Source organism: Gouania willdenowi, chromosome 1 (genome assembly GCF_900634775.1).
Source record: "Gouania willdenowi chromosome 1, fGouWil2.1, whole genome shotgun sequence".
Classification (NCBI taxonomy): Eukaryota; Metazoa; Chordata; class Actinopteri; order Blenniiformes; family Gobiesocidae; genus Gouania; species Gouania willdenowi.
In genome coordinates this window covers 27,110,096-27,134,866 of record NC_041044.1, presented here as the reverse complement: position 1 = coordinate 27,134,866, position 24,771 = coordinate 27,110,096, and the positions used below count along the sequence as shown (strand labels likewise).

General features: G+C 37.6%; 3 protein-coding genes across 4 annotated transcripts in view; 2 read left to right on the top strand and 1 right to left on the bottom strand.

Moving 5' to 3' along the window:
• Window positions 1–995: 995 nt before the first annotated feature.
• LOC114462934 (uncharacterized) lies at window positions 996–14,535 on the bottom strand. 2 transcript variants are annotated; one of them, XM_028446060.1, is made up of 18 exons: window positions 14,037–14,535; window positions 12,517–12,675; window positions 11,520–11,638; window positions 11,279–11,450; window positions 10,556–10,668; window positions 9,271–10,471; window positions 8,516–8,640; window positions 7,357–7,612; window positions 6,992–7,119; window positions 6,816–6,912; window positions 6,593–6,715; window positions 6,226–6,398; window positions 4,497–4,594; window positions 4,048–4,175; window positions 3,717–3,897; window positions 3,455–3,596; window positions 1,338–1,414; window positions 996–1,135 (listed from the first exon to the last, which is right to left on the bottom strand). In XM_028446060.1, the coding sequence occupies exons 1-17, from the start codon at window positions 14,425–14,427 to the stop codon at window positions 1,340–1,342; spliced, it is 3,681 nt and encodes a 1,226-aa protein (XP_028301861.1). In that variant the 5' UTR covers window positions 14,428–14,535; the 3' UTR covers window positions 996–1,135; window positions 1,338–1,339. The 2 variants fall into 2 exon arrangements, with proteins under 2 accessions (XP_028301861.1, XP_028301852.1); XM_028446051.1 differs by lacking the exon at window positions 996–1,135 and having other exon boundaries at window positions 1,163–1,414.
• LOC114462957 (extensin-like) overlaps window positions 9,657–24,771 on the top strand; it is a 17,320-nt gene continuing 2,205 nt past the window's right edge. Inside the window, exon 1 of the mRNA XM_028446099.1 lies at window positions 9,657–9,669. The gene's annotated coding sequence lies outside the window, so the exon portion shown is untranslated. The remainder of the gene's footprint in view (window positions 9,670–24,771) is intronic.
• LOC114462949 (epithelial membrane protein 1) overlaps window positions 21,551–24,771 on the top strand; it is a 7,930-nt gene continuing 4,709 nt past the window's right edge. Inside the window, exons 1-2 of the mRNA XM_028446086.1 lie at window positions 21,551–21,661; window positions 22,461–22,544. Coding sequence (XP_028301887.1) covers window positions 22,470–22,544 — 75 coding nt within the window. The 5' untranslated portion in view covers window positions 21,551–21,661; window positions 22,461–22,469. The remainder of the gene's footprint in view (window positions 21,662–22,460; window positions 22,545–24,771) is intronic.

Sequence of the window (24,771 nt, the reverse complement as noted above, 5' to 3'; positions counted from 1 at the left end):
CTTTCTCTATAAAACCTTTGGGTTACACTTTAAAAAAGTTTGAGATGAAAACTGTATTCAAACTTAATGCATTTCAAATGCCTAAGGGGTGATATGACACTTTGCCACAACATTGACTATATAAGCTACTTTAAAAAAAAAAAAAACAGGATTTATTTTCTATCCATCATGGTAGAAAGGATGACATTACATGGAAATATTTTTACAAAAAAAAGTGTTAAATGAAATGATCACATGGAGTGATACTTCATATTGAACAAGACCACCTCCACCAAGCACCAAATAGCGATCTTTGCCTAATATTGGCAGTTATGTAGACCAGGGATCCTGATCATTCACACTTTAATAACAGATGTGCAATCCGAAACCCATCTGGATGAAACTCAGTGGGTTAATCAAGGAACCAACCAAACATAACTGATCAAATTTTATTAAGATCAGTAAAATACAAGCAGAAAAATAAAAAGACTACATTTAAAAACATTCTAATCTAACTGATTCAGAATTCATTGATCTAGAGCCACTCCAAAATGTAATAGAATCTTTCATGATGTAAGGTCCAGCCTCTAAAACACAAAAAAAAAAATAAACATGGCCAAATTACTTCCTTGATGAAGGGAATAGTTCACATTTATATTACAAAGCTCTGCTTAAATTGTATAGTTGAGGTTTGTGAAAATCCAGCAGCTTTTTTCAGCTTTAATTTCCACACCCTACAAACCTCAACCATGGCTTATTTTGGTCAGGGTAGGTAATACTACATGACAGGGGTTCAGATTGGGTCCATTCAGCCAAAAATATATACGGGGTGCACTAGAATGCAATTAGTTGCTTTGAGTCTGAACCAACCGCATATTCCTCAATGGCCACAAACCCAACAATCCAGCCACCCACATTCCGAGGCAGTGTCATTCCCCGCTGTAACAACCAAAATGCTGCAAGAAAAACAAAACCCCATCAGTGTTAAATAAGACCCTTTATTGGTGGTTAATAGTGTGATGTCTCTGAAAGGAAAAAATGAGTACGGGGGGTGGGGGGCTGGTGGAAGAAAAGCTGTTTTCCTTCAAGCTAATGCATCCTTTTTAAAGATTTACCACTTCATCTTGCCTGTCTTTAAGGGTCTTCCATGTTGCCACTGGAAAACAGGAAACGGATCGTCTTGATAAATAATTCAAAAACTTGCCTCATTAATAAAACATTGCCCTGCTGTCATACAGTGCAGCAGCTACACAGACTATTGCTGCTCCTAGCACATTCAGGAGCGTTTCTATGTCTGACACCAAGTTCATGCAAGTGGATTAGATTATTGGATGCAAAGAGAGCCAATATTCCCTCACTTTCATTGGCCGAAGCATCCCTCAACACAGGGGCCGTCGTGTGGCGAGCAGAGTTCAGTGGAACACATGAAGTAAATCTGCAAATGCAATGAAGTATTAGCCACAATTTGAATTTACATCCAGCCCAGTGTTAAACATGTAAAACAGCTGCTGGCAGACACCTGGCTGCTAAGAAGATGGCTCCTTATTTAATCATAATGAATGCTTAGGAAAAGAAAGTCATGAATATTTTTTTATTGGACTGTATATTCCAAGGGTGGGAGGATATACAAACAATATGGTACACAATAGTGGGCTCATAACAATGGGATATTTTGGACAGGGGAAATAAAGAAAGAAATTGCAGTAAAATTGTTGCAATAAGTTTGAAAGAAATTAACTGACATACTTACTCTTGGTATGACCTTTTCAACTTAATAGAAATATAAAAAAAAATAAATAAAAAAAGATTTTTACCTATTGCCACTCTGCAAATAGAACACAAAAACAGAATGACAATCCATGCCAGTCTAAAATTAAAACCAAATAATTTTATGACATTCTTAAAGAATATACTTATTTCTGAGCATGATCTTTGCATACACAGCCCAGATGTAAGATATAGATATGTCTACATTTTCTAGCAGCAAGTGAGACCTTTGGACAATGACTGTCACCTGCATTTGAAAGAGTGCAGGTTTAACAGTGGTATTGCAATACCACTTGCACTATTGACGATATATATTGTGTGACATTTTAATATCGCAATATATTCTCGCACAATATATCGTCTTATCCCTAGTATGTTCTCAATGCTGACATAAGTAAAATCACTCAATTCATCAGACAACCTTCATGCAATATTATAGATCTTATTATAAATTTGCCATCATCCTTTTAAATAAAAGAAAAATAAACGTCAGTTTGACATTATCTATGATCATATGGAGAACATTAGGTAAGTGATGCCGATGAGAAATGTATTACTTTCAGTAAGTAGTTCGATGGTATGTATACTTTTGTAAAATATGTCCAATCATATATTACAAAATTATACCCAACTCTAGAATTTACCCGTCTGGTAAATTTATCACCAGTCGATCTGCTTTTTAACAATAGGAATACAGAAAATGTTACGTCACTTTTATTAAGACAATTTCATAGTAATTGATACCACTGTGCAATTTGTATTGACTTCTGAGGCCTACTGACTAATGATTTAACTGGATCAACTGGGTCATGAGTACAGACACACCCCCGTAGATGTACACATGTACATTTGTAGACTTGCGCAAACAGAAGCAATCAATCACATGTGCAATAGCACTTGTCAATGCACATTTCATGCAACACATGCTTGTGCCAAAGTCCACCTTCAAAAGAATTAAATTTCTGCTATAACTAAAATGCACCCAGTGTCAATTTGGCCTCTATGGAAATACCTCAGAGTTAAAAAAATATGAAAGCTTTGAGTAAAATACTATGTTACGTGTGTACATGTACATCATATCACTGATTATAGATTCACTGATCTCAAATTTACATTTGTATATTACATTGTAATAACCAGCATAAGGTAATTATGTTTGCACACATTTAAAATGGTATTTGCTTCACTAAAACAATTATCTCAGTGCTATAATCATTCTTAGTTTTCTTGGAACTTGATAGTACAGCAATTTTTTTAAATAAACTGTATTATATGTGCACTTTAACAAGATTAGGTTTGTTCTTCTGAACCAAAGGTTCAGAGTTTCCAGAACCTGAAATATTGGCATCCATATAATTAATTTAAAACTGACAAAACTATACCCGTCATACACTGTTTTCACAAACATGTTTGACACAGCATCACTCATTTCATTAGAAAATCCATAGCCTGTAACGTAACTAGGATTCTCATATACATGGTTTGCATGCATCTGCAAACTCCTGGGGCTTGCAGTGCCACGAGCTGCATGTCACGTCAAGAGACATACAAATTAGGTTAAATAGTGATGCTCAAGTGCCCCCAGGCATGAATTAGTAAAACAATGTGCTCACATTTAACAGACTGTCATCCTTTCAGGTTTGCAATCTGTTTAGTAAAGCAATAGAGCAGTATGTGAAGTGTGTAGCAGTGTGTAGCTTGTGCTTACCTCTTCAGCTGGATCCTTGAACTCACCATCGGGAAGGAACTGGAAAGTGTTAATGGTAAAACGGCGGATCTGACTGTGAGGAGAAGGTAACTGTGGTACGGGTACTGTTTGAGGTTCAACTGGATCCAGTGGATTGGGGCATCTATGAATGGAAATGAGGTAGACCAGAAGCCAAATTTGTCATTTTTAATCTTTTTTCCCATTGCCTCCTTTGCATAACCTTTTTTCTTCCTTTTTCCACATGAAAGCTGTTTCAGCGTACCCGTTGTAAAGCAGCACCCACACAGATTTTCCAGAGCGTGGGTAGGCTACACAGAAGTGCACCAGCAGCACCAAGCTGGGATCCGGGGAGTTTAGAAGCCGCACTTCTAAATAGAGAGGTTTCCCCAACAACATCTTTAGGGGCTGGTGATACTGAGGGTAGTAACTGCTGTAATAGGCATCTGAAATGAGAATGGACTGAAGGTTGGTAGGAGCCCAGTCCAACTCACCTTGCAATGGTTTCTGTTATTGGCTCCCTGCCTAGTACTGAACACCACAAGAGTATAAAAGGTGGCTAACTAAACCAGTAATCTCAAAACAGACTAATTCACCTTTGGCAATCCTGAGCTGCACTCCAAACACACCCTGGGTATGAATTTCAGGACCAAGAGATGGTGTTTTAACCACGTAGCTTACAGTAAGAACTGTTCCAGGCATGTACCTGCACTCCACCAGCAACCTGAAAAGGATGGCAACAAAACAAGTCAAATAACCTAATTTTAAGGTACAAATAATAAAATGATGCAAAGGAATTATTTTATACAGACAATGAAATTGAAGACTTAAAGGAGAGCAGACACCACAGCTTAATTTTTTTTTTTTATGTACAAAGTCCACTTCAGCTATGTGCAAGACTTCCACCTCAGGATAAGCACTTTCAACTTTTTATTCTGCTATAAAGATATTTAGTTGACATGGTCAGAGAAATGTCAGTTTGAAAGGAACAGACATTCTCATGTAGCTGTGATTGGATACTGTAACATTAACAGTGTGCTCTGACCTCACAGGGGAATCTCTTGTAATGGTGCCGTAGTTGAGGCTGATTGTCTGAACCTTGTTGATGACTTCCAACATGTAGACAACCATTTTGCCCACCACCTGTTAGCATAGAAAAGTCAAGTTTATTTTACATTGTACTGAGGGCATTAGTACTCAAAAGGAAAATGGCATTTCAAAGTTGAAGGTCAAACTAATCATTTAGAGTTTACTACACTAAAACTTGATATTTACCCAAAATGTTCTTAAAGGAGCCTAGGACAGGATCTAGAAATTAGACTCCATAGTGACACCACGGTGGTTAGTGTAACTGCAGCCATCAGCCAAGCCACCGCGGGAACGCGCATCAAATGTTTATCACCGGGGCACAGCTGATTAGATACGGTGGATAGAGAAGGGACACCTGACGGTAGCCTGACGGGATCCTGCCTATGCTTATCAAGTTTTGATTGAGAAAACAAAATCGTTTTTTAATGCATTAATCTAGTAGTGTTTCTCAAATGGGGTACACAAGTATTTTTGGTTTAAAATAATTATAATATTGATGATGAAAATATTTTAATTAGACCATGAACTGAAAATACAAAGGTCAGTCTGAGTCCCACACCAGGTGAGAGATGACAGGAAATTATTAAAAAATCTATTCATGAGGCAGTACATACCATTTCTTCCACTTGTTTACTTAGTTAGATTTTTCAAAATGTGTGTTAAGGTAATCCTCATTATTTCCATCATTGTGCTCTATAGTAGTTTTTATAGTATTCTGAGAAAAATGTTGAAGCTGGAGAAAGGGGGTACATGGATTCAGAAATAAGAGAATGGGGGTACTTCAGCCAAAAAAGTTTTAGAACCACTGTTCTAGTATTAAATTCTCTTTAACACACGTGATTGTTATAATACAGTTATGTAAACTCGATTTAACTCACAAGGCATCACATTGCAGGTTGTCTTAACACTTGAAAGTGCTTGAAAGAGGATTATACATTAATATAGAAAATACTAAAGTTGCAATACGTAAATGGCTTAGATTAAAAGTTTAAAAATGTGGATAAGCATCAAAGTACTCAAACTGAAGTGGCATCAGACATTTCTGTTAAAAAAAAAATCTAACTAATACCTGTTGATATTTGTTCTTGTGTTGTGTATACAAACAAGCGGCATCGCCAAATTAACAACTAAATCCGCAACAATGAGTTCACTGGATGCAGCAGTAGGGGAGTTTATAATTCAAATAGGATTTTGGGAGTAAAAAAAAAAAAAAAAAAAATTCACAAAACTTAATACATAAAATGATAGATAGAACAGCCTGTAGTTGAATAAAGTTTTTTAAAGCCCACAGAAGCTTTCCTTAAATTCAGTAAGACTTGAATTGTGAAATGTTTCCTTCTCTTTAAGAAAACCTCCAAACAGGATGAGTGTGAATATAATTTCTAAAAATCGAAAACAGATGTTGGGAAAAAGCTGTTGCCATGTCAAGGCAAATTTATTTGTAAAGTGCATTTCATACACAAGGCAATTCACTGTACTTTACAAAGTCAAAGGTGACTATTAGTACTACCAAGTCCAATGTTGTGATTTTTGGATACCAATGCTGCTCTAGAGAACAATGAAATGGGATATTAGACTTTCACTGGAGAGGAAATACTCCCATACAGTTCACTGTTTATTTTGGGCTTTTTGATGGAATTTGCACACAACCTCTGTTTAAACCAGCATTCACAGGCAAATCTCACCACTCTGTGTGTGCCGCAGCCATCCATTGGGACTTTGAATAAGGCGTAATCAGCCGTCACTTTCTCAGGTTTGCAGCTGAAATTGCTTGCAGCAACAAGCAAGTCTGGTTTAAGAGCTGGCTCCGTGAGATCAGCAGGCACAGAGAAGACAAAGTGGCGGTCAACAGTGCACTCTGAAGACCAAGAGAGAAACACAGGTAAAGGTCAAATATTTGTCAGAATGTCAGACATTTTAGGGGTTATTGAAAATGATAGCAATGAATAGACCTTAACACACAACGAATGTAGTGCAGACACATTCATACAAAAAAAGCTCATCTGTGCTCTGATAACTGTGGCATGCCATTAGGGACAGACTATGGCTTACCATCCATGGGGTAGTAACAAGCAGGAGGATGCTTGTTGAAGCAGCAGCCCAGAGAAAGGCACTGAGGTGGAGAGACAGAGCCTGATCCACAAGGGAGACGTTGTTCGGTGGGAAGGTTACACTCTGAGACAATGAAACAAATGTCAGCCACACTGTTTAAACAACCATAGGCCTTAAACTACTCCTCGCTGAGTTGATCAGTCTTCTAGTGTTATTCTTCTACCTTGGCCAGATTCTGGGGTGAAAACTGGACAAGAAAACTTTGCTTCCTTTCTTCCATTCTCGGTTATGTAGATGACGCCGATAATGTGCATTTTACCCTTTGAGGGGAAAAGAACGAGTGAACATGCACATAAAACAGTGAAGCTTAGTTTAAAGTAAATGTGGGTCAGTACTTGCCTGCACACTCATGTGACATCGAGAGTGTAACTGGAAACTCAAATGAATTTTGCCATCTTTGCCTTTGCTGGCAGAATAGCCACAGTACTTTGGGGCCTCTTGGAGCTTCATTTGGTTCCCTGTAACGTCTGCAGAACACACAATGATTGATGTATTTTTAAGTAGACTTGCTGCTCTAAGTGTTGTGACCAACAGAGCTGAAGTTTTCCCAAATCATAACAAAGACAAGGCCCTTTCCTCCCTACCTCCACCCAACTTGCTTCACAGCGCCTGAACCATGTTAACATTTAGATCCTGCAGAGCTGATGGAAACCATATGTAGCTCATATAAATATATATAAACCATCTTGCATTTATGCACACACCTTTGACTTCTATTCCAGAAATGGAACCAGGAGGAAGCTCGACAATCATCTGATGAGAGGAACAGTAAACTTCAATCTTCGGAACAACAGATTGGACTTTCTTGTCCTTAGTGGTAGTCTGTGGAGTTGGAACGGATGGGTACACAGGCACCGATGCTTCTGGAGTACTCTGATAAGGGCACTGCAGGTCCACGGTCCTATATTGGGCCGTGGATAGATCCCAAAATCTCACAGCTAAGGAAATAGTCATGGGAGCCTTAACCAAAAGAAAAATCTAAATTAGTCCAACAACTTATGATTTCCCACTATTGCATTTAATAATAAAGTTGAGCTCAACTCAGGAAATCATTACTTTCTCACCAGTTGGGGTGCAGAGAATATAAAAAAATAGTGCACTAAGAACAGATGCATGCATGCAGAGCCAATGCTGCTTATGGTCCATATGGGATTAATCATAAACATGAATTGCTGACTCGTAAGAATTCCATGTCCATTTTCTTTATACAAACAGGAATAGTGTTGTAAATTTCTCCAGTGACAAACCGAGGGGTACACAAATCTTTTTAAACTTTCTGAACTAAGTGAAGTTAGAAAATAAATTAGCTTAATTAATTAGTACTCAAAATCAATGTGTCCACTTGTGCACTTGAATTAATTTACATGACTATTTAACCTTTGTGTCACAGTGCAACTGTGTGGGTAGCAAGACAGTCCTGTTAACTACCGGTAGGTTCAATTCACAAAGGTAGACCTGGGATTATTTTTTAATGGAGTTTGCGCGTTCTCCTGATCAGTTTTCTTCAGGTACTCTGGCTTACGATATTTATAACCATTGCAAATAATTTTTTTTAAAGCACTAACAACAATCTTTCATTTTAAATAACCACGCCATTCCCACATGCTACACCTGCCACAATGAAAATAACCACACTTTTGAAAAATACAGGCTTATTAAATATGTAAAAAGAAAGAGGAAAAGTGGTTTGAACTATAATGAATTTGGTATTAGATCCAAGTTATGGACACACTCAGTGGGAACGCAGAAAATCTGTATACATGTTCGGTTCTTTGGGGTTACTCTTCCATGTATGCATCTTTTCCATTGACAGCATGTAGGTTATCTTTAAAGGCAATGAAAAAGCCCTAATGAGAGGCTTACCTGTGATTGGCTATGACAACCAGGAAGAGGAGAGTAGAAGGCCACTCCAGCCTCATCAGTCCCCTTCACCACATAGCCACACAGTGGAGAGACAGTAGACAGGAACACCCATCCCTGAATTTGGTCTATGTGAGAAATAATGGCAGTTGAGCAAATAAGGACTAAAATCATTATACAAATGGATTTCAATAACATGCCAATTATGGTTGTGGCCACAAACCTACCAGTTGATTTTTTTTTTTTTTTTTTTAAACAGAGGAGCAGGTTTCACTTCTTATTACAAATATTCATCAACTTCTTACCATGTTATGTTTTAAGCGGTTCCACAACCTTTTTCGTGGGTTGCAGGCATTTTCCAAAGCAAAAAAATTTTGAGCTTTACTTTCAAAAGAGATGTATTGCCAGCAATTTGCTGCACATCTTTTTCAAAGCAGTGATTTCATTTTTTTTCCCTTATGACAAGATGTATCATTAAGTTTATTTGATTTTGTCTCCTTTTCAAGTTTAATACCCGCTTTAAACTTAGGGTGAGTTATTCTTCATGTGATTTACTGACATTTCTGACGGGAGAAAGACCTATTTAATAAAAGAAATGACGGTAAAAATGTTCTTTGTTAGCCAATGATAACCAATTTCTTCAAATCAGTGAGTGTCTTACTGTCAAGAACAAATGGTCGTTAACAATGTCTGATCCAAGACTAAAATAAAATAAATCTTGAAAAATGTTGACTAAAATTCTGAAAGCAAACTCTGACCTTTGACTTGGATGGAGTCTGGGTGAGCAAAAGGCAGGAATGCCAGCATCCTTCCATTGAGACACTGCATATGAGGGAACGGTGAAGCAGGAGTTTGGTAAATTGAGGCGGGTGGAGTTGCAGTGGTGGGCATTTGGGTTGTCGTCGGTGAATAATAGCTGGTGAACTGAGGGACATTATGATAGAGTGATGGGTTTGGTCCATAGTAAAAATAATGGGGATAATAGTGATAACCACAAATGGTCTGAGTGTATGGAAGGCATGTGCGATACATAGCTACTGGACTCGGTGGTTTCCCTTTGGCAGGAGGGTCTGGTAGGTAGAAAGGATAGCCGTAAATGTCAGAGTTGGAAGCCGTCGGGCTCGGGGTTGGCAGAGAACCTGGATGTGAAGCTAAGGGTTTTTGCTGGGAATCTGCCCAGTAAGAATAAAGCGAGCCTAAAGAAACATGAGGATGAGAAAGACTATGACGGTAATGCTGACTGGAAGGTTGTTTTAGTGGCAAGAGTGAGAGTGGAGTGGGAAGGAGAGGTGTACGGGTTTGGGTTACTGGTGCTGCAGTAGTTTCAGGATAATGGGGCGCATTTACATAGTATGGATGGTAAAAGACACCTGCTGGAGGTTTAGGTGGCTGGGTGGCAGGCGATACAGTCGTCATGATTGTGGTGGTTGGAGCTGGCGTTGACACAGGGTAGAAAAAAGGCATGTATTGATGATATTGATCAAATGAGCTCTGGAAGTGACCATCGGGGATGTTCTGATGCCATGAACGAGCATGTGTTGGATTTAAATTTGAGGCAGATGAGGTCTGGACCATGACAGATAAATGATTTGGATAAGGCAGGTACTTGCTGCTGTCTTTGGGGTAAAGGAAGTCCTTCTCGTCATGATGCTTCTTCAGCCCAACATGAGTTAAAGGATGGAGTAAGCTCAGAGGGTTCACCTGGGAAAGCTCATGTCCAGGGTCGGGGTAGTGGAGGTAGTCAGGGAGGTGTGCAGCTTGTGTTAATATTGGAGGTGGAGAAGGAGGGGTGGTGGATGATGCGTCAGTGGGAACTGGCGATTTTATAAACTGGGGTTCACCAGGAAATAATGGAGATGAAGGAGGCGATGGGTATGAGGCAAACTGAGGACTACTGGTAATTGGGCAGGAGAGGAGATAATCTTGATCATCTAATACAAGTTGGAGTTGTAGATTGTCCTGCAATAGAAAGAACATGTTAAATACTTGTCATGCCTTGAGTTTATTACAAATTATTAAAATAAATGAATAACAACAACTTACCTCATGAGTGATACAAGGAGCATTGTATGGAATGAAGAAGGAAAGCTTTGGAGATGGGGAGGCAACACGGTATGCACAGTGCTCGGAAACAAGCGGGCGCCATGCTTCATTTACTGTCATTTGTTTTTAGGAGAATTTTGAAAGAAAATTATGTAAAGCCATCTGTGAACATCCCAATTTTACAGTTTCCCAAGATATGATAAAAAAAAAAATATATATATATATATATATATATATACATACATACACCGTATATATAGAATTTTTTTCCCTAAAATCCAAATGCCTTTTTTCTGAAATATAAGTCAGTTTTTAGAAGGACTGATGTAGTTTTTCTTTTTCGAAACATTTTAAGTCACAATCATGTAAATAGAATGGGTTAATCATGCTTACAAGCCATCACTTTTCATATACACACGCACACAGTGTAAGTGTACGACTATACACAGGAGTTCTTATGATGACGGCTTTATGCTCAAAGTTCTTTGTAGATTTATCAAATACAAACAAAGATTGAAAATCAGTTTAACCCCCTTTTAAATTGATGCCACAGAAAGTATTTGCATTTGGACACAAGCTTGACTAAACCTTTACTGAAAATGCCCTTAAAAAACACTTTAAAAATTGTCTCATAATACAAATGTGAAATAAGAGATATAAATAGACAGATAGGGCGATTAAATTGATTTTCATATTAAAGCAGAGGTTTAGCTGAAAACACACCCAATGCGCCGAGCACAATTACATCTTCCTCCTCTCCCTCTAGCTGTACTGACATGCCGTACGGGGAGCAGAACACAGTAGGGTTGGAGGCGGAGGGGGAGGGAGTTGGTACTGGGCAGGACAACTTCAGGGGGGTGCCCAACCACTGCAGAGGCAGAACGTAACTGCCATTCTGATGGGAAGAGAGAAATCAAAGGGCATCATTACATTGAGTGAGAGGCGATGGACCATCTACCAATACCTCCTGGGTAATGTAGCACCCATCAAATGGCACCATCAGTTCAAGGTCCCTCCATGAAGCCTTCACAGAGTAACCACAGTACGCAGGTAACTGGAAGAGTGAGATGGGAGAGGCCCCCTCTATGGAGAGAAATGGTTTGTCACTAAAGCAAAGATTTCACAAGTCTTTATTTGTGTGAGGTACATTTTGTGTTGTGTAAAATAGTGAAATCACTCAGGCCAAACCATAAACAATTAAAATGTAAATTTATGATATAAAAAAAAAACTAAAAAATACACTTGAATTTATCTACAACACAAGTAGAAGATTGAAAATCGAAGATTTTAAAAAGTTTGGGAACAAGCACTTAAATCAAGGTATTGAAACTAACCATCAGAGTTAGGATGTCCTATAAATTGTGATATGCTCAATCTAAAATAAGCGTATTTACCATTTCAACTAGATCAAATTAGCTCAGTATAAAACAATGAGGCTTTATTCAGGTAGTGACAGTTTGCCTTTTTATCAATTTGTGAGTCAAGTTAAAATTAAAACCACCTAGGGCTGAACGATTAATTGCATTTGCGATAGTCACGATATCATAAAACGCAATTTTCTAATCGCAAAGGCGTAAAGCCACATATTTGTTTGCTTTATTGTTGTAATCTGTGCTTTAAAATGTTTATTTCATATTTATTTAAAGTTTAAATAAATCTGAAATTGTTTATTATGAAACAGATTGATTTATTGCTCGTGTTCATTGAAAAATACATGACAAGAGGCCCTTGAAAAAATAATTGCATATTAAATTGTAATATTGAGGAAAAAATGAATAAAATTTAATTTTTTAAAATTGTTCAGCCTTAAAACCACCTCACCTCATTTAAAAATCTAACATTTCTCACAAAACAGGATACATTGATAATTAATCAGATATTTAAAAGTAACCCATGTCCAATAATTGCATTTTTAATCAGCATATTACACTCCAGTACCATTTGGTGATTGTAAATCTTACCTCTGTCCACTAGTAAGTGGGTGAATCCTTCACCCGAGGCAGTAAAGGTCATGACATCATTATTACACTCAACCATAGGCCTCATTGCCTGCCACTCTCTGAAATGTGGACTGGAGTCAGATGATAAGCCCAAAATTTTCCCTTGGACTCCATTAAAACCTTAACAAAAGGAAAATTAAAGTTATTCATCTCAAGGTGAAAATCACAGCAAATTATACAATAGCACATGAAAGGCAGCTAAGGCAAGAGACATGATTCACCGAAATATTTAAGTGCATTCTCCCCTGGAATTATTAAAAGGCTGACAATGACCCTGTTCAATGTGCGTGAAAAAAAAAGGCCTACATGTGTTTATTATATATAGTCATTTGTGTTTCAAAAATCTATTAATTGAGCTATTTGATTTAACTACTTGAGTAACCCAAAGGTGTTTATTTTATGTATTACTTATTTCAGTAACTTAAGCCTGTAATTTCTCTTTCCATAATGATTTACTGAGAATGCATACAACATGGGTAAATTTCTTGTCCCCCCCCCAATTCCCAAACCTTCCTTCATCTTTGCACATACATAGAATGTTTTTTCTTTTTCCTCGTACCGCCTACATTACCCAGAATGCATCTGAGAAACAGCTGATAGTGAGACAGGTCATTGGAGGAGGAGCAAGTGAAAGCAGCACTACTACAATTCAGAGGATAAGAACATAGCGCTGAGCAAAAAAAAAACAAAAAACGATTCATTTAATTTGTAGATAAAAACAATTTTTATTTTGCAAATTCGAGTTTTTTTATTTATTTTTTTTCCCCACCATAGTTTTTTTTTGGACTTTTTTGCGTTCTGATATGAGCCAGCCCCCCTCTTTGTTTACATGTGTTTACCCTTTGAGTATAGGCTATGTGTGCCACAGTCATGTTCAATTTTTTTATTCGCACTATGCTGAGATGCTAAGGGAAGAGTTTATTTATTTATTTTGTTTAATTGTAATGTTATAGAATATGTAGTTATCTGATTTCTTAATCCAAAAATTTAAGCTACTGTGAAGTTGCTGTTGCACTCTTGCTTTAAACCTGGGTTAAAGTTTGAAATTGTTCAATGACAGAACCTCATTTACTTTTTATTTTGGAATTGTTCTATACATTTTGACTCGTGATGACAATCACAGCAAAAAAGTTGCACTTTTGACAATATATTTGATGTCTGCAGTCATTTTTAAGTGCACTGAAACAAAAACAAAAAAAAAAATTAAAAAAAATCGAGAATCTGAGATTTTTAACCGTCGTGAAACAGGTTAGTTTTACCCTACTGATGATGTGTTGTTGCAATAGTAATCTTGTTACTATCAGAGAATTTTTTTTTTAGGTAAAATCGCCCAGCTCTAATATCAGAGAGTGGCAGGCAATGAGGCCTATGGTTATTCCAACTCTCGCAGAATTATATACATTAGAGTCCAAAAATGCCAAAGTTTAAATGGTGTTTATGAATTTGGGAAGCAGAAAAAAAAGGAGAATTCCCCGTTTAACCTCCAAAGTCTGCTTGATATCCATCTTCGGATACTGGAGAACGAGCCTGTGGTTCTCTCCTGACGTTACCCACAGTCCAAGGGAAGGTTTGGGTGGGTTTTGCTTCTCTCCGGTGTGGTTTTGTCCCTCCGCCGGAAAAAGTAGACTGAGGACGGAGTTTTCCAAGACCTGGCTGGTTCGATTTACGCTGATTAGGTCCCCGAAAAACCGGTATTACTGAGTTCTTTCGGCCCCGGTCCTCGTCCTTGTCTGCAGGGTGAAGTCGTTCCCAGCCGGTGGAGGCTGTGAAATCCTCCACTGACTGAACCAGACAGCAAACCAGAGCTGTGTAAAAATAACCAGTAGCTACAAACAAAACAAAACGGGTTCTTCTTTTCTGTTTGCAAGACATCGCAGGGTTGCTGACGCTCTTCGCTCACACGCGCTCAGGTGCAACACCTGAACAAGAGCGACACCAATTAAGAGTCATTAAGAGCCGACCAATGAAAACGCTGCAAGGCTCCGCGTGCAGAGGGAGCTGCGTGTGGGAAACGTATTGATAGCAATCCTCATGTCAGAGCTGTGACGTCATCAGTTTTTATTTTTATTTTATTTTTTAGGAGTATAACCTTAAAAATAGAGGTGGGGTACATGTGGAGGCCGATTTGTGTCTTTATTATTCAATCAAAAAATAAATAAAACATTTTCAATCAAATAAAAAGTGTTCAAATGCAATTATTTGGGTCTTAATTTATTTTTTTATTTTTATTGAAGACAACTTTTTTTTGATTGAAGCGATTTTTTTTAAATTATTATTGTAAAGTGTTTTTATCATCATCATCATCATCATCATCATCATCATTATTATTATTATTATTATTATTATTGAATAATAAAGACACAAATCTACCTCCATACTGGACAAGTTGCAGGACAATTCAGCAAGCACACAATAACAAGCGATCAAATGCAGATTCAATAACACACATACATGAACATAAAAATGAAATGGATTGGTAGAAGTAAAGCTTATTTCTCCTTACGACTTTTTCCAATTTTATATCATGAATGAACATAACTAGCTTTTCAAGTTACTTTTATAGCCTTACTTTTAGAACAGCTCCAATAATATTTTGTTGGAGAAATGGAAGTGAACCTGTGGGCAAATGAGGCTTATTTTGTTTAAATAATCTCAAATTACCAGTTTTTAAAAAATCTGAAATTGTGGATGGACTCACACAGAGAAGATTAATATAAAAAACCTTTTTTTTCCACCAGTGTTCACTTCAAAAAAGCTAAACCCACCATAAAAGAAAGTGTATATATTCTCTCCTGGGTGAAATAAAGGTGTATAGAAAGCATGCCTTCAACTTGGCTGGTAGAGTTAGAAACCAGAACAGACAATAGAACAATTTTGAGGTCAGATATGGGCAAACGGGTGGCTTGGGTGCCACTACTCGACCAATTTTGTGTGGCCCCAAAGTAACTGTGACCAAAGTGAGAAATAATAAAAGCAACAGCAACAACAACTTAAAATTACATAAAATTACACTAAATGGCAACAAAAATCCACAAAATTACTCAAAAAAAAATGCTTAAAAGGACAGCAAAAATACACACACTGACATAGAAAACAAAACTACTAAATTACATGATAAAAAAGAAAACAAAAATACATAAAGGACAACTGAAACACACAAGAAGACTTCAAAAATACTGAATAAATATAAAAAACAACAACCAAAACTAACAGAATGACTCCATAAACACTCAAAATGGCTCACTAAAACAACAAAAATAACAGTAAAATATACGAAACAACGACAAAAATGTATTTCCTGACTGTTGATAATTTCTTTGTGCCCCGCTGATGATATTGTGAATGTTGTGTGTACAATAGTATTGGAATGAATAATGTGGTTTTGAAGCATCAGAAGGATGGCTGCAGTCTTTAATTCAAGATGAACTTTAAGCATTCACCAGTGCCCATTGCCCGAGGGCTGTGAGCATCTGGAGGTGATCTATAAGAAAACCTCTCCGTCTGGCTCTGAGGTCCTGCAGTGACAGCTGTGGTAATAGACTGAATGTTACTGGACTGTGCAGTGATTCCAAAGAATAGAGCCTGAAGCTGGGAAGTTTTGAAAATGATGATTTAATCACAATGTGTTATGTTGAGCGATGTGTACATTATGTTCCCCTGGTTCACTTCCAAACCTTCTGACACTGTGATTATTTTCATCACAGCAGGTCTGTTATTAACTGAGACTTTGAAAAATGCCCCTATAAGTACCTGTAATTGTATAAAAAAATATCACAAAGCTTGGAAGTTTTTTTTTACTGTAGCATACTCTCTTATGCTGATCTGATATATATATATATATGTATATATATATATATATATATATATATATATATATATATATATATATATTATGTTTTACTGCATGCTTAGGCAGAAGTCCTATTTGAATCACCAATGTTACTTTATCTCAGCAAAGATGAAAACCTAAACAGCTCATGTTCAGTCCACACACAATAAACTCATTACGGCCAAACAGCCTAAGCTGCCAGGGATCTATTGTTATCCTTCATGTTCTTCCTTCTTTCCTTCCTTCTTTCCTCCAAACTTCGGAAATTACTTGCGAAGAAATCATACTACCCACGTGTAAACAAGGACCAAAGTTTGCACAAAGGTTCTGTCCCGTGCCAGATTCCTTCAGCTGCAAACACCATCCTATCGTCCTAAAGGTGGCGTTACAGCAAGCCTCTAAAGTTCAACATTTGGAAAAATCACAACAAAACAACCATATGTGTGACAGATTTTCAAATTTCACCAAAAACGTAGCCAGAAACCTTTTGCACATTGTCCATTACTCAGTTTTCTACAAAAGCTGTAAAACCTGTTGAACCTTTGCTGTTCCACAATTTTTGCACATTTAACACCAAACTTGCCACAGCTCATATTCAGACTGTCCTACACAACCGACCCACACAGTGCATCCAAATGTTTGACTGTAAATGGTAATGTAAACATATACTTGCAAATTCTTGCTAAAAAAAATCCAATGTTCATTAAAAAAAACAACATTTTGGAGGCATTAGACGACGTTTGAAAAATATCAGAAATTTATCTCAAAAACCCTTTTTTTTTTTACAGCATTTGCTCTCATGCGAACCATTGCAGTCGATAATTGCCTTTTTATAAACATCAGTTTTCCACTTATCGAGCCAATGAATCATTGTTGAAAAAAACATCTCCATGCTGCCTAGATGCAATTTGTGTAATTTGGGATTTTTATCTTAATAACTGAATTTAATGCTTTTGAACCCTTTAAACGCTAACAGCTGCTGTCTTGCACACATGTGACTGGCTTAGTGAATTTGATAGTTAGTTATTTAGTAAAGCTATATGTGATGTTTCCATGTGCTAATTTGCTCAGTGATACAGAGGATGTTCCATCATGAAATAGTTGTGGATTAATATGTATTATTGATTTTGTTGACTTGCCAGAAATTGTGAGTTTAAGCCTCAACCAATATAAAATGCACATTAGAAAGCCACTTTTTTCATCTTCCTACACTCTGCTTGTTGCTAAGAACTGCTTAATTTTGCCTAAAATGACCCTGACCATTGGTGCATAGCAGTTGAAAATTTGTTTAATTCTCTATATTCATAGAGCATATATTCCATTGAAAATCTATGTTAGAGCTGAGTTTCTGAGAGAACGTCTTGATGTCCGGCCCTCAACAACTCTACTCCCTCCCCTGCCTCTACCAATCTACCAGAACCCACGCCACTACGTTTGCGCAGACATAACAAAGTCGCATAACTACAAAAACAACACATTTACTGTTAGAGTGCCAAATAACTTTTGATTACAACATGTTTAATACCTGTCCATGAGAAATGTCACCAAATCCTGGTCCGTTCAGAATCCTATGGAAAGCAGCTACGAGATAAATTCTGTTGCGGTCGCGAAGACGTTTATCCACAAGCTTTGTACCCAGACTTTTCTTTTGTTTTTTAGTAGAAGCTTTATACGTTGGCAATCGTGGAGTGGGTAACTGGAGTTTCGGAACGCTCCTCCATGACGCTACGCTTCCCAGAGTGATTCCTATTTGCTGTTGTGACGGTGCACGTCATTCACTTTGACTGACAGTGGCCCGCTCCAGGAAGTTGAAGCCTATTGGCTGGGCAAAGTCGACGCTTTCTTGCATTTGTATAGGGGTCTATGGACGAAGGCGGGACTTATATACATTAATGTATATGAATGACCACCGGCAGTAGACCATAGTACAAGACTAGTTAGGTATTTTTTCGCATTTCAAAAGAATAATACATAAACATAGATTTCTCAGAAACTCTGGATATGAGCTATAATGTTGTTTGCAACCACACTTAAATTATTAAAGATTGCCTCAATCTTACTTACGGTCCTTTTTTTTTTTTTTTTTTTGCTGCTATCACTGTAGTATTACTGTTATTTTCATTATGTATACTGAACACTTGAATGACTTTCAAGTCAAATCTGTTTAAAACAGTCTGCTTTCTAATGGTAGATTGATTTATTGATTCCTTGGAAACAACTGCAGGAAGAGGGGCCTAGTTTAACAAGCCTCCCCTCCTTGCCAGACCACAAGCGTCTTCCTGTGCTACTTAAATCACAAGAGCAGTACATACTGTACCCGCTAAGCACTGGATGCTGAGACATGGTGTTAAAGCCCCTATTAGTTATGGTCCATACGGTGAAGGGGCCTGGCAACTTAGAAAATCTGTCCAAAACCCGTCCACAAATGAGACAAGGAGAGAGTGGAAGAGCCAGGGAAGCATTTATAGTATCTGTCCCTATGTCACCTTTTAGAATAAAGCAGCTATTGTGAAGCTTAGAGCAGGACTTCCTCTTACCATGTGATCTTTGCCAAAAAATACAGCCTGAAATGTCATATAAAATACACACACACACGGACACACGCACAAAAGGTGTTTTTCCTTTTGTAGAAATAAGGAACTTCACACAATCACGCTTACCTTCTTTCATCTGAGACAAGTGATGTATAATTTACATATAATTTGGTGATTTAGACCACAATCAATGAAAGGGTCTATGTCTAATACTATGTTTTTACATATGGCTATAATTATATGGTTCATCACATAGCTAAAGTTTAGGTGTTCAGTGTTTATCCTGCACCAATTTATTATTGCTGACGTTCATTTTCAGGTCACGTTGAACACATGGTTTTAAACTGTGTCATCTGTGTAGGTCAGAAATGACTTAAATTGGTCTTTGAAACATTTTTCATTTCAATTCAACTTTATTTGTATAACGCAATTTACAACAAAGTCATCTCAACGCGCTTTTCAAAATATAAAATTCATAATAAGAAAGAAAAAACCCAACAAGATCTACATGAACAAGCATTTAGCGACAGTGAGAAGAAACAACTCCCTTTTAACAGGAAGAAATCTCCAGCAGAACTAGGTTCAGAGGTGGCAGCCATCTGCGTCGACTGGTTGGGGTTAGTGGACAGAAGGACCAACAGAACAGGATATAGAGATAGAACATTAGAGTGTCCCAGACTAGTTGAGCCGTGAACCACAGATCAGGAACTGCCATCATCAGCGAGAGAAGGACGCGGAGAAGGCACTGACTGCAGAAAAACATGATACAGTATTATCAAGTCAGCCTGCCTTGGCCTTGGGCCTCACTCCCAGTGGCCTAGTCAACACTTATTATAAAGGTGAGGAATCTCTTCCCATTTATTGGTAAACTAACAGCGACTCCAAGGTCTGTAAATGCGACCATTCACAGACGTGCCCGTATCTGCTCTAGCAGTTAGGTTATGTTATGATTCAGTCCTGTTTCTGCGGACTGTCTTATATACACACTTTTATAGAGGTACCTCAATGCTCATAGAGTTTCTCCACAGTTTGGTTCCAATTGTCTGTAATGTGAAAAAGTCTTAATGATGGACCGAAAACTGGTTCATGCAGTTCATTCTCATGCACACTGAGTACATTGGGGAAGGAGGAGGTGCTCATAACCACTTAGAAGAATAGACATGTGAATGGTGGAACTGATGGACGGACTGCAAAGAAACACTGATAGAAAAATGAAAAAAAATGTCTTTATTGGCGGTTTTTCCCTGCAATTATTTTCTATGTATTTAAATTAGTGCAAATTGTAACAGTGAATTTGTTTCTTCCCTATTTTTCCTCTTTATTTCCTTTACTTTTTTCCCTTTTTCTCTTTTTTTCTTAACTGTGAATGTGTGACTTTTGTCCTGTTGTGTGCACCCAGAGGGAACACATGAGGCATTATCTCCAAAAATGGGCTGCAAGACAATAGAGTGGGCTGGGCTAGAAACCATGGCTTTGGTTACCACAGTGTAGTTCAACTGGAATATGTCCACATTGGGCTGGAAACCTTTTTTTCGAATAGAATAAAATGCAGCTCACATCCTTTTGCCCTTTAAAAACATGTTAAATTATCTCTGTGAGGAGAATACCAACAATCAGGAAATGGTTTTATTCAGGGTTTGTACATTATACTGTCCATTTATTCCTACTTAAAGTGATCAAATACCATTTTATTTGTGATAATTCAGTGTACCGGTAACTATTTATTCCTACTGCAATCAGAGAAGCCATGTGAACTCAGACCAGAGATGGGCAACTTCTAGCAGCGGGGGCCACAAAAATGTGATTGTCTGACCCGAGGGCCACATTATCATCATTCATGTCAGCATTTAAAAATAATGACCAATCTGAGCATTAATACAAGCTTGTAAACACACATTTTGTGTGTTTTTAAATTGTTTTTGGAGATTTTTTCATCATCATGGTGATTTTTTTATTTCTTTTTGTGTGTGTTTCAAGTCATTGTGTGTTTTCATTATATTTGTCCTGTTCTTGTTGTAATTTTGTGTATTTTTCTGTCATTTCGAGTAATCTTGTGCGTCTTTGAAGACCTTTTGTACATGCTGTTGTTTTTGTAGTCATTTTGTGTGTTTGAGTGGTTGTTTAGTGTGTCTTGTGTGTTTTGTGAATACGTTTTTTGCACTGTTTTTATCTTTTGTTGTTACTTTTTGTACTTCTCTTGACATTTTGTGCATTTCTATTAAGTTGCTCTTTGTATAATTTCCAACTTCATGAATTACAATTTTGTTTTGGGGCTGCACAAAATTAGATTGAGGGCCGCATGTGGCCCCTGGGCCACTTATTGCCTATGTTTGACAATAGACCAAAACGTGCTCTGACTGAACAAAAAACTGCTTTGTATGTGCAATAAAACGTGCAGCTGTTAGTTTTAGTGTTGCCTGAAATCCACTCTGAAGCGGAATGTGGAGTGTTGGAAACCCAAAACGCACCAGAGGTTTGTGAGTGGTGTTAGAAATGCACTCCGCGTTTTTACGCACAGAATGGAGCTGCAGGGGGCAACCTGAACCTTTGAGCTCATCTGGATATTTTAGAGAGAGAAGAAGGCAGGGACGTTTAAACTTGATGGGTGGGGCTTGGTGAGGGGGGGAAAGAGGGAATGAAGAGGGAGAGGGTGATGTGTACGCTGTGAAGTCAAATCTGGGTGGGTCTACGCTCTTTCACATTCCCCCAAAAAATCCGCGCCGTGCGTTTTTAGCGCTTTCAGGTAATGTTTACCCAATGTTTTCTCATGTTTCTGATTAATCGAGGTCTTTTGAAGCGTGTTGTGCATGATCCGTAGATGTTTTATTAACGTGTGAGTGTATAAATGCCACCTTTTAGACGCTCTGTGAGATTTCCGACTGAGAGCTCAAAAAAGTCCTTAAAGACGGACTTTTGCGCTAGAGATCAGTCCGTCGCTGGTCCGTGGGCTGTGTTTATGTTTAGAACAGTATTGTTAGAGGTGTGAATGGTTTTTAGTTTTTGCGTTGTGTGAAATGTGGCGCTCTTTTTTTTTTTTTTTTTTTTTTTTTAAACTACAGCGTTGGGCCTGCGGTGTAACGGGGAATGCCTTCACTGCGTCTCAGACAAATGCGCCTTTCTTGTGGACGGAAACCAGCCCAAAGCAATAAAAACGGGAGTCGTTGTGGGGTTTATTGCTCGCTACTTTTGTCAAATAATCATGGAAATGTTTTCTTCTAATGTGGGAAAAAGTTGTGAATGTGAATGTGGGACAGTGATGTGGCCAACACCGTGTTATAACGTAACGTAATGTGAACGTCTGCTCTGCTGCTGGGGACAAGTTTGGGCTTGTGAGACACGGCTTCACTTGGATCAGTGAATATATGAAAGAAAGGGGATCTCTTTGGGAAGGTAGTGTGCGTAATACTGGTCTCCACTGACTGGTATGAATTCCTGCGTTAAAGCAACACGTACGACCGCGTGCGCGCGTGTGTGTGTGTGTGTGTGTACTGTGCGTAATGCTGTGCGTCCTTCCATCCTTCCCTTCTCCTGGTATGTTTCAGGAGGCCACAATGTTGATGCTGGGTGGAATCGTTGTTCTGCACGTCACGACCATCATCCTACTGCTGGTGGCCACCATTGATAATGTAAGAATGCTTCCACCAGTAGCTCCACTCTGTCACTGTACAATGTGTATTGTTTAGCCAGGGAATGGCTGTGGAATTGTTTGCGATAATGCTGCCAAGTGGCCCCGGTCTTTTTGTGCAGTTTGCATGTTCTCCCAAGGGGTACATACAAAGTCCAAGACATGCATGCTAGTAGAGCTGGGCGATATATCGCGATTCAAGATATATCGAGTTTCTATTTTGGCGAGATAGAAAATTACAATATCGCCTCTATCGATGTATATACAGAGGTTAAAGTAAGGGACTACAAGTACTCACGTTACTGTAATTGAGTAGCTTTTATGGGTACTTTTACTTTTTTGAGTATATTGCTAAATCAGTAATTGTACTTGTTTTAAAAGAAGTAATTTGTAACATTTCTACACCCAACCATTACTGACTAATTTTTTTTTATAATGATCAACAGGCATTGTGAAACTACAAAAAAAGACCAGACAACAATCAAATACATCACATCATAGCCGACAAGCCAGATTAAACGTAATGCACAGCGCCAAAAAAAGCATTGAATGCAGGTTATTTTCTCAGTTTTAGATTTCATAAATGTAACTATACTTATGGCCAGATTTTTTATTTTTTTTATTTTGAATTGAATTCATTGGTGTTATTTTCTTTAAAAAAGAATGTTACATTTTGACAAACCTTTTATTTTATACAGACGGCTTTGTGGAAAATAAATTAAGTTTATACATGAGATGTTTACTGTAGCAATATATATGTGTATATATATATATTGGGCTCTTGCGCAAGAGTGACTTTTCGAGCTTGTTTTAAAACACTTGTTTTAGGAGTTGCTTCTTTCACTACTTCTCAGAACAACATGAAAAGCACAGTTAGATGGATCGCTGAGTGTGTCCTAACCCAGACCTTCCCCTAAACAAGCCACACTAAAGAACTCACTCACTTCTTTATAGGTGGAAAAAGCCAAAAGTGGCACATATTGTGCAATTGTTCAATACACATGCCTGTGTGGCATTTTGCATCAGCAAATTTAACCCTAAATTGTTTTTCGGGTCAGACTTCAATTGAATAGAAATGATCAAGATTTATATCGTATATCGCCATTTTGGGAAAAAAATTTAGAGATATGAGTTTTGGTCCATATTGCCACGCCCTACATGCTGGTATAATTTGAGTTTATAAAACGAATGTAGGCGTGTGTGTGTGTGTGTAACACATTTCCAGTGTGTATGTACATCACTTCCATCCTGATTAAGCTGGGATAGGCTTTTAGTTTGCCAGGATGCTGATCAGGATAAGCAGGTCTACAAAAACAAACACTTGGTAGATGTGCGGCAGATTGTTTGTATATTCTACAATGCTCTTGTGTCAAATGTGTCTAATTATTAATATGTGGTACTGCCTGTAATTTAACAAAGCATCACACGTCCATCATCTCAGCATCAAGATGTGACATTAGCTTAGCAATATAAAAACCTTAACTATTGTTAATATATCTATTTTTTATATCCAATAAGGAAATATTAGCAACCATTAAGAACTCTGGATCATTCCATGTCATTTCAACACATTTTCAGCACATCCCATGCACTTAGGTCTAGAAAATTCAGAATTTTTAATTTCAAGAGGCACATTGTAAATTTTTTGTTTGTGTAGTTTGTTACTAATTAAAAACTAATAAATAATAATAAAAAAAAACATAAAAAATCGAAAAAACATTGAATCCGAAAAACATTTATTTTTGAAAACATAATATTAACAATGAACAAATTTCTATATTTTCTACAATTTATATCTTTTATGTGCAAAACTAATGAACATTAAATTAATTAAAGACACAGAGGCATGCTACAATGACCTCATGTAAAGGATTTTCAATATTGGCGAGTGATAAAATAGCCCCAAAGTTGGGGTACAAAATAAAAATGTAAAAGTTGCTTCAAGAAAAACCGTTTTATATCCCAAGAAAGGGTCATCTTTATACAATAAATTAAAACAGAAATCTGATACATTTGATTTTTTTACATTCCCACATGCAGTTATTGGCCAATGAAAATAATAAAAAAGAAAAAAAAACATTTTTTCAGATGTGAAGAGACTGTCACCCAAGAACCAGTGTGTATATCTGACTAATCATTAGTGATGTGAACAGTCATATGTCCAGAGCTCAAAGCTGATACCATTACAGGGAGCTGAGGCATATGCAAGGTTGTTTACTGAAACATGT

What these genes read in the sequence shown, in the direction of transcription:
- LOC114462934 (XM_028446060.1), bottom strand. Translation starts at nt 14,427, where the DNA reads ATGTCTTGCAAACAGAAAAGAAGAACCCGTTTTGTTTTGTTTGTAGCT. An exon ending in GCTGCGGCACACACAGAGTG is followed by an intron (nt 4,595 to 6,225) that starts GTGAGATTTGCC and finishes CTATGCTAACAG; the next exon opens with GTGGTGGGCAAAATGGTTGT. An exon ending in TGGGTGCTGCTTTACAACGG is followed by an intron (nt 3,597 to 3,716) that starts GTACGCTGAAAC and finishes TTCCATTCATAG; the next exon opens with ATGCCCCAATCCACTGGATC.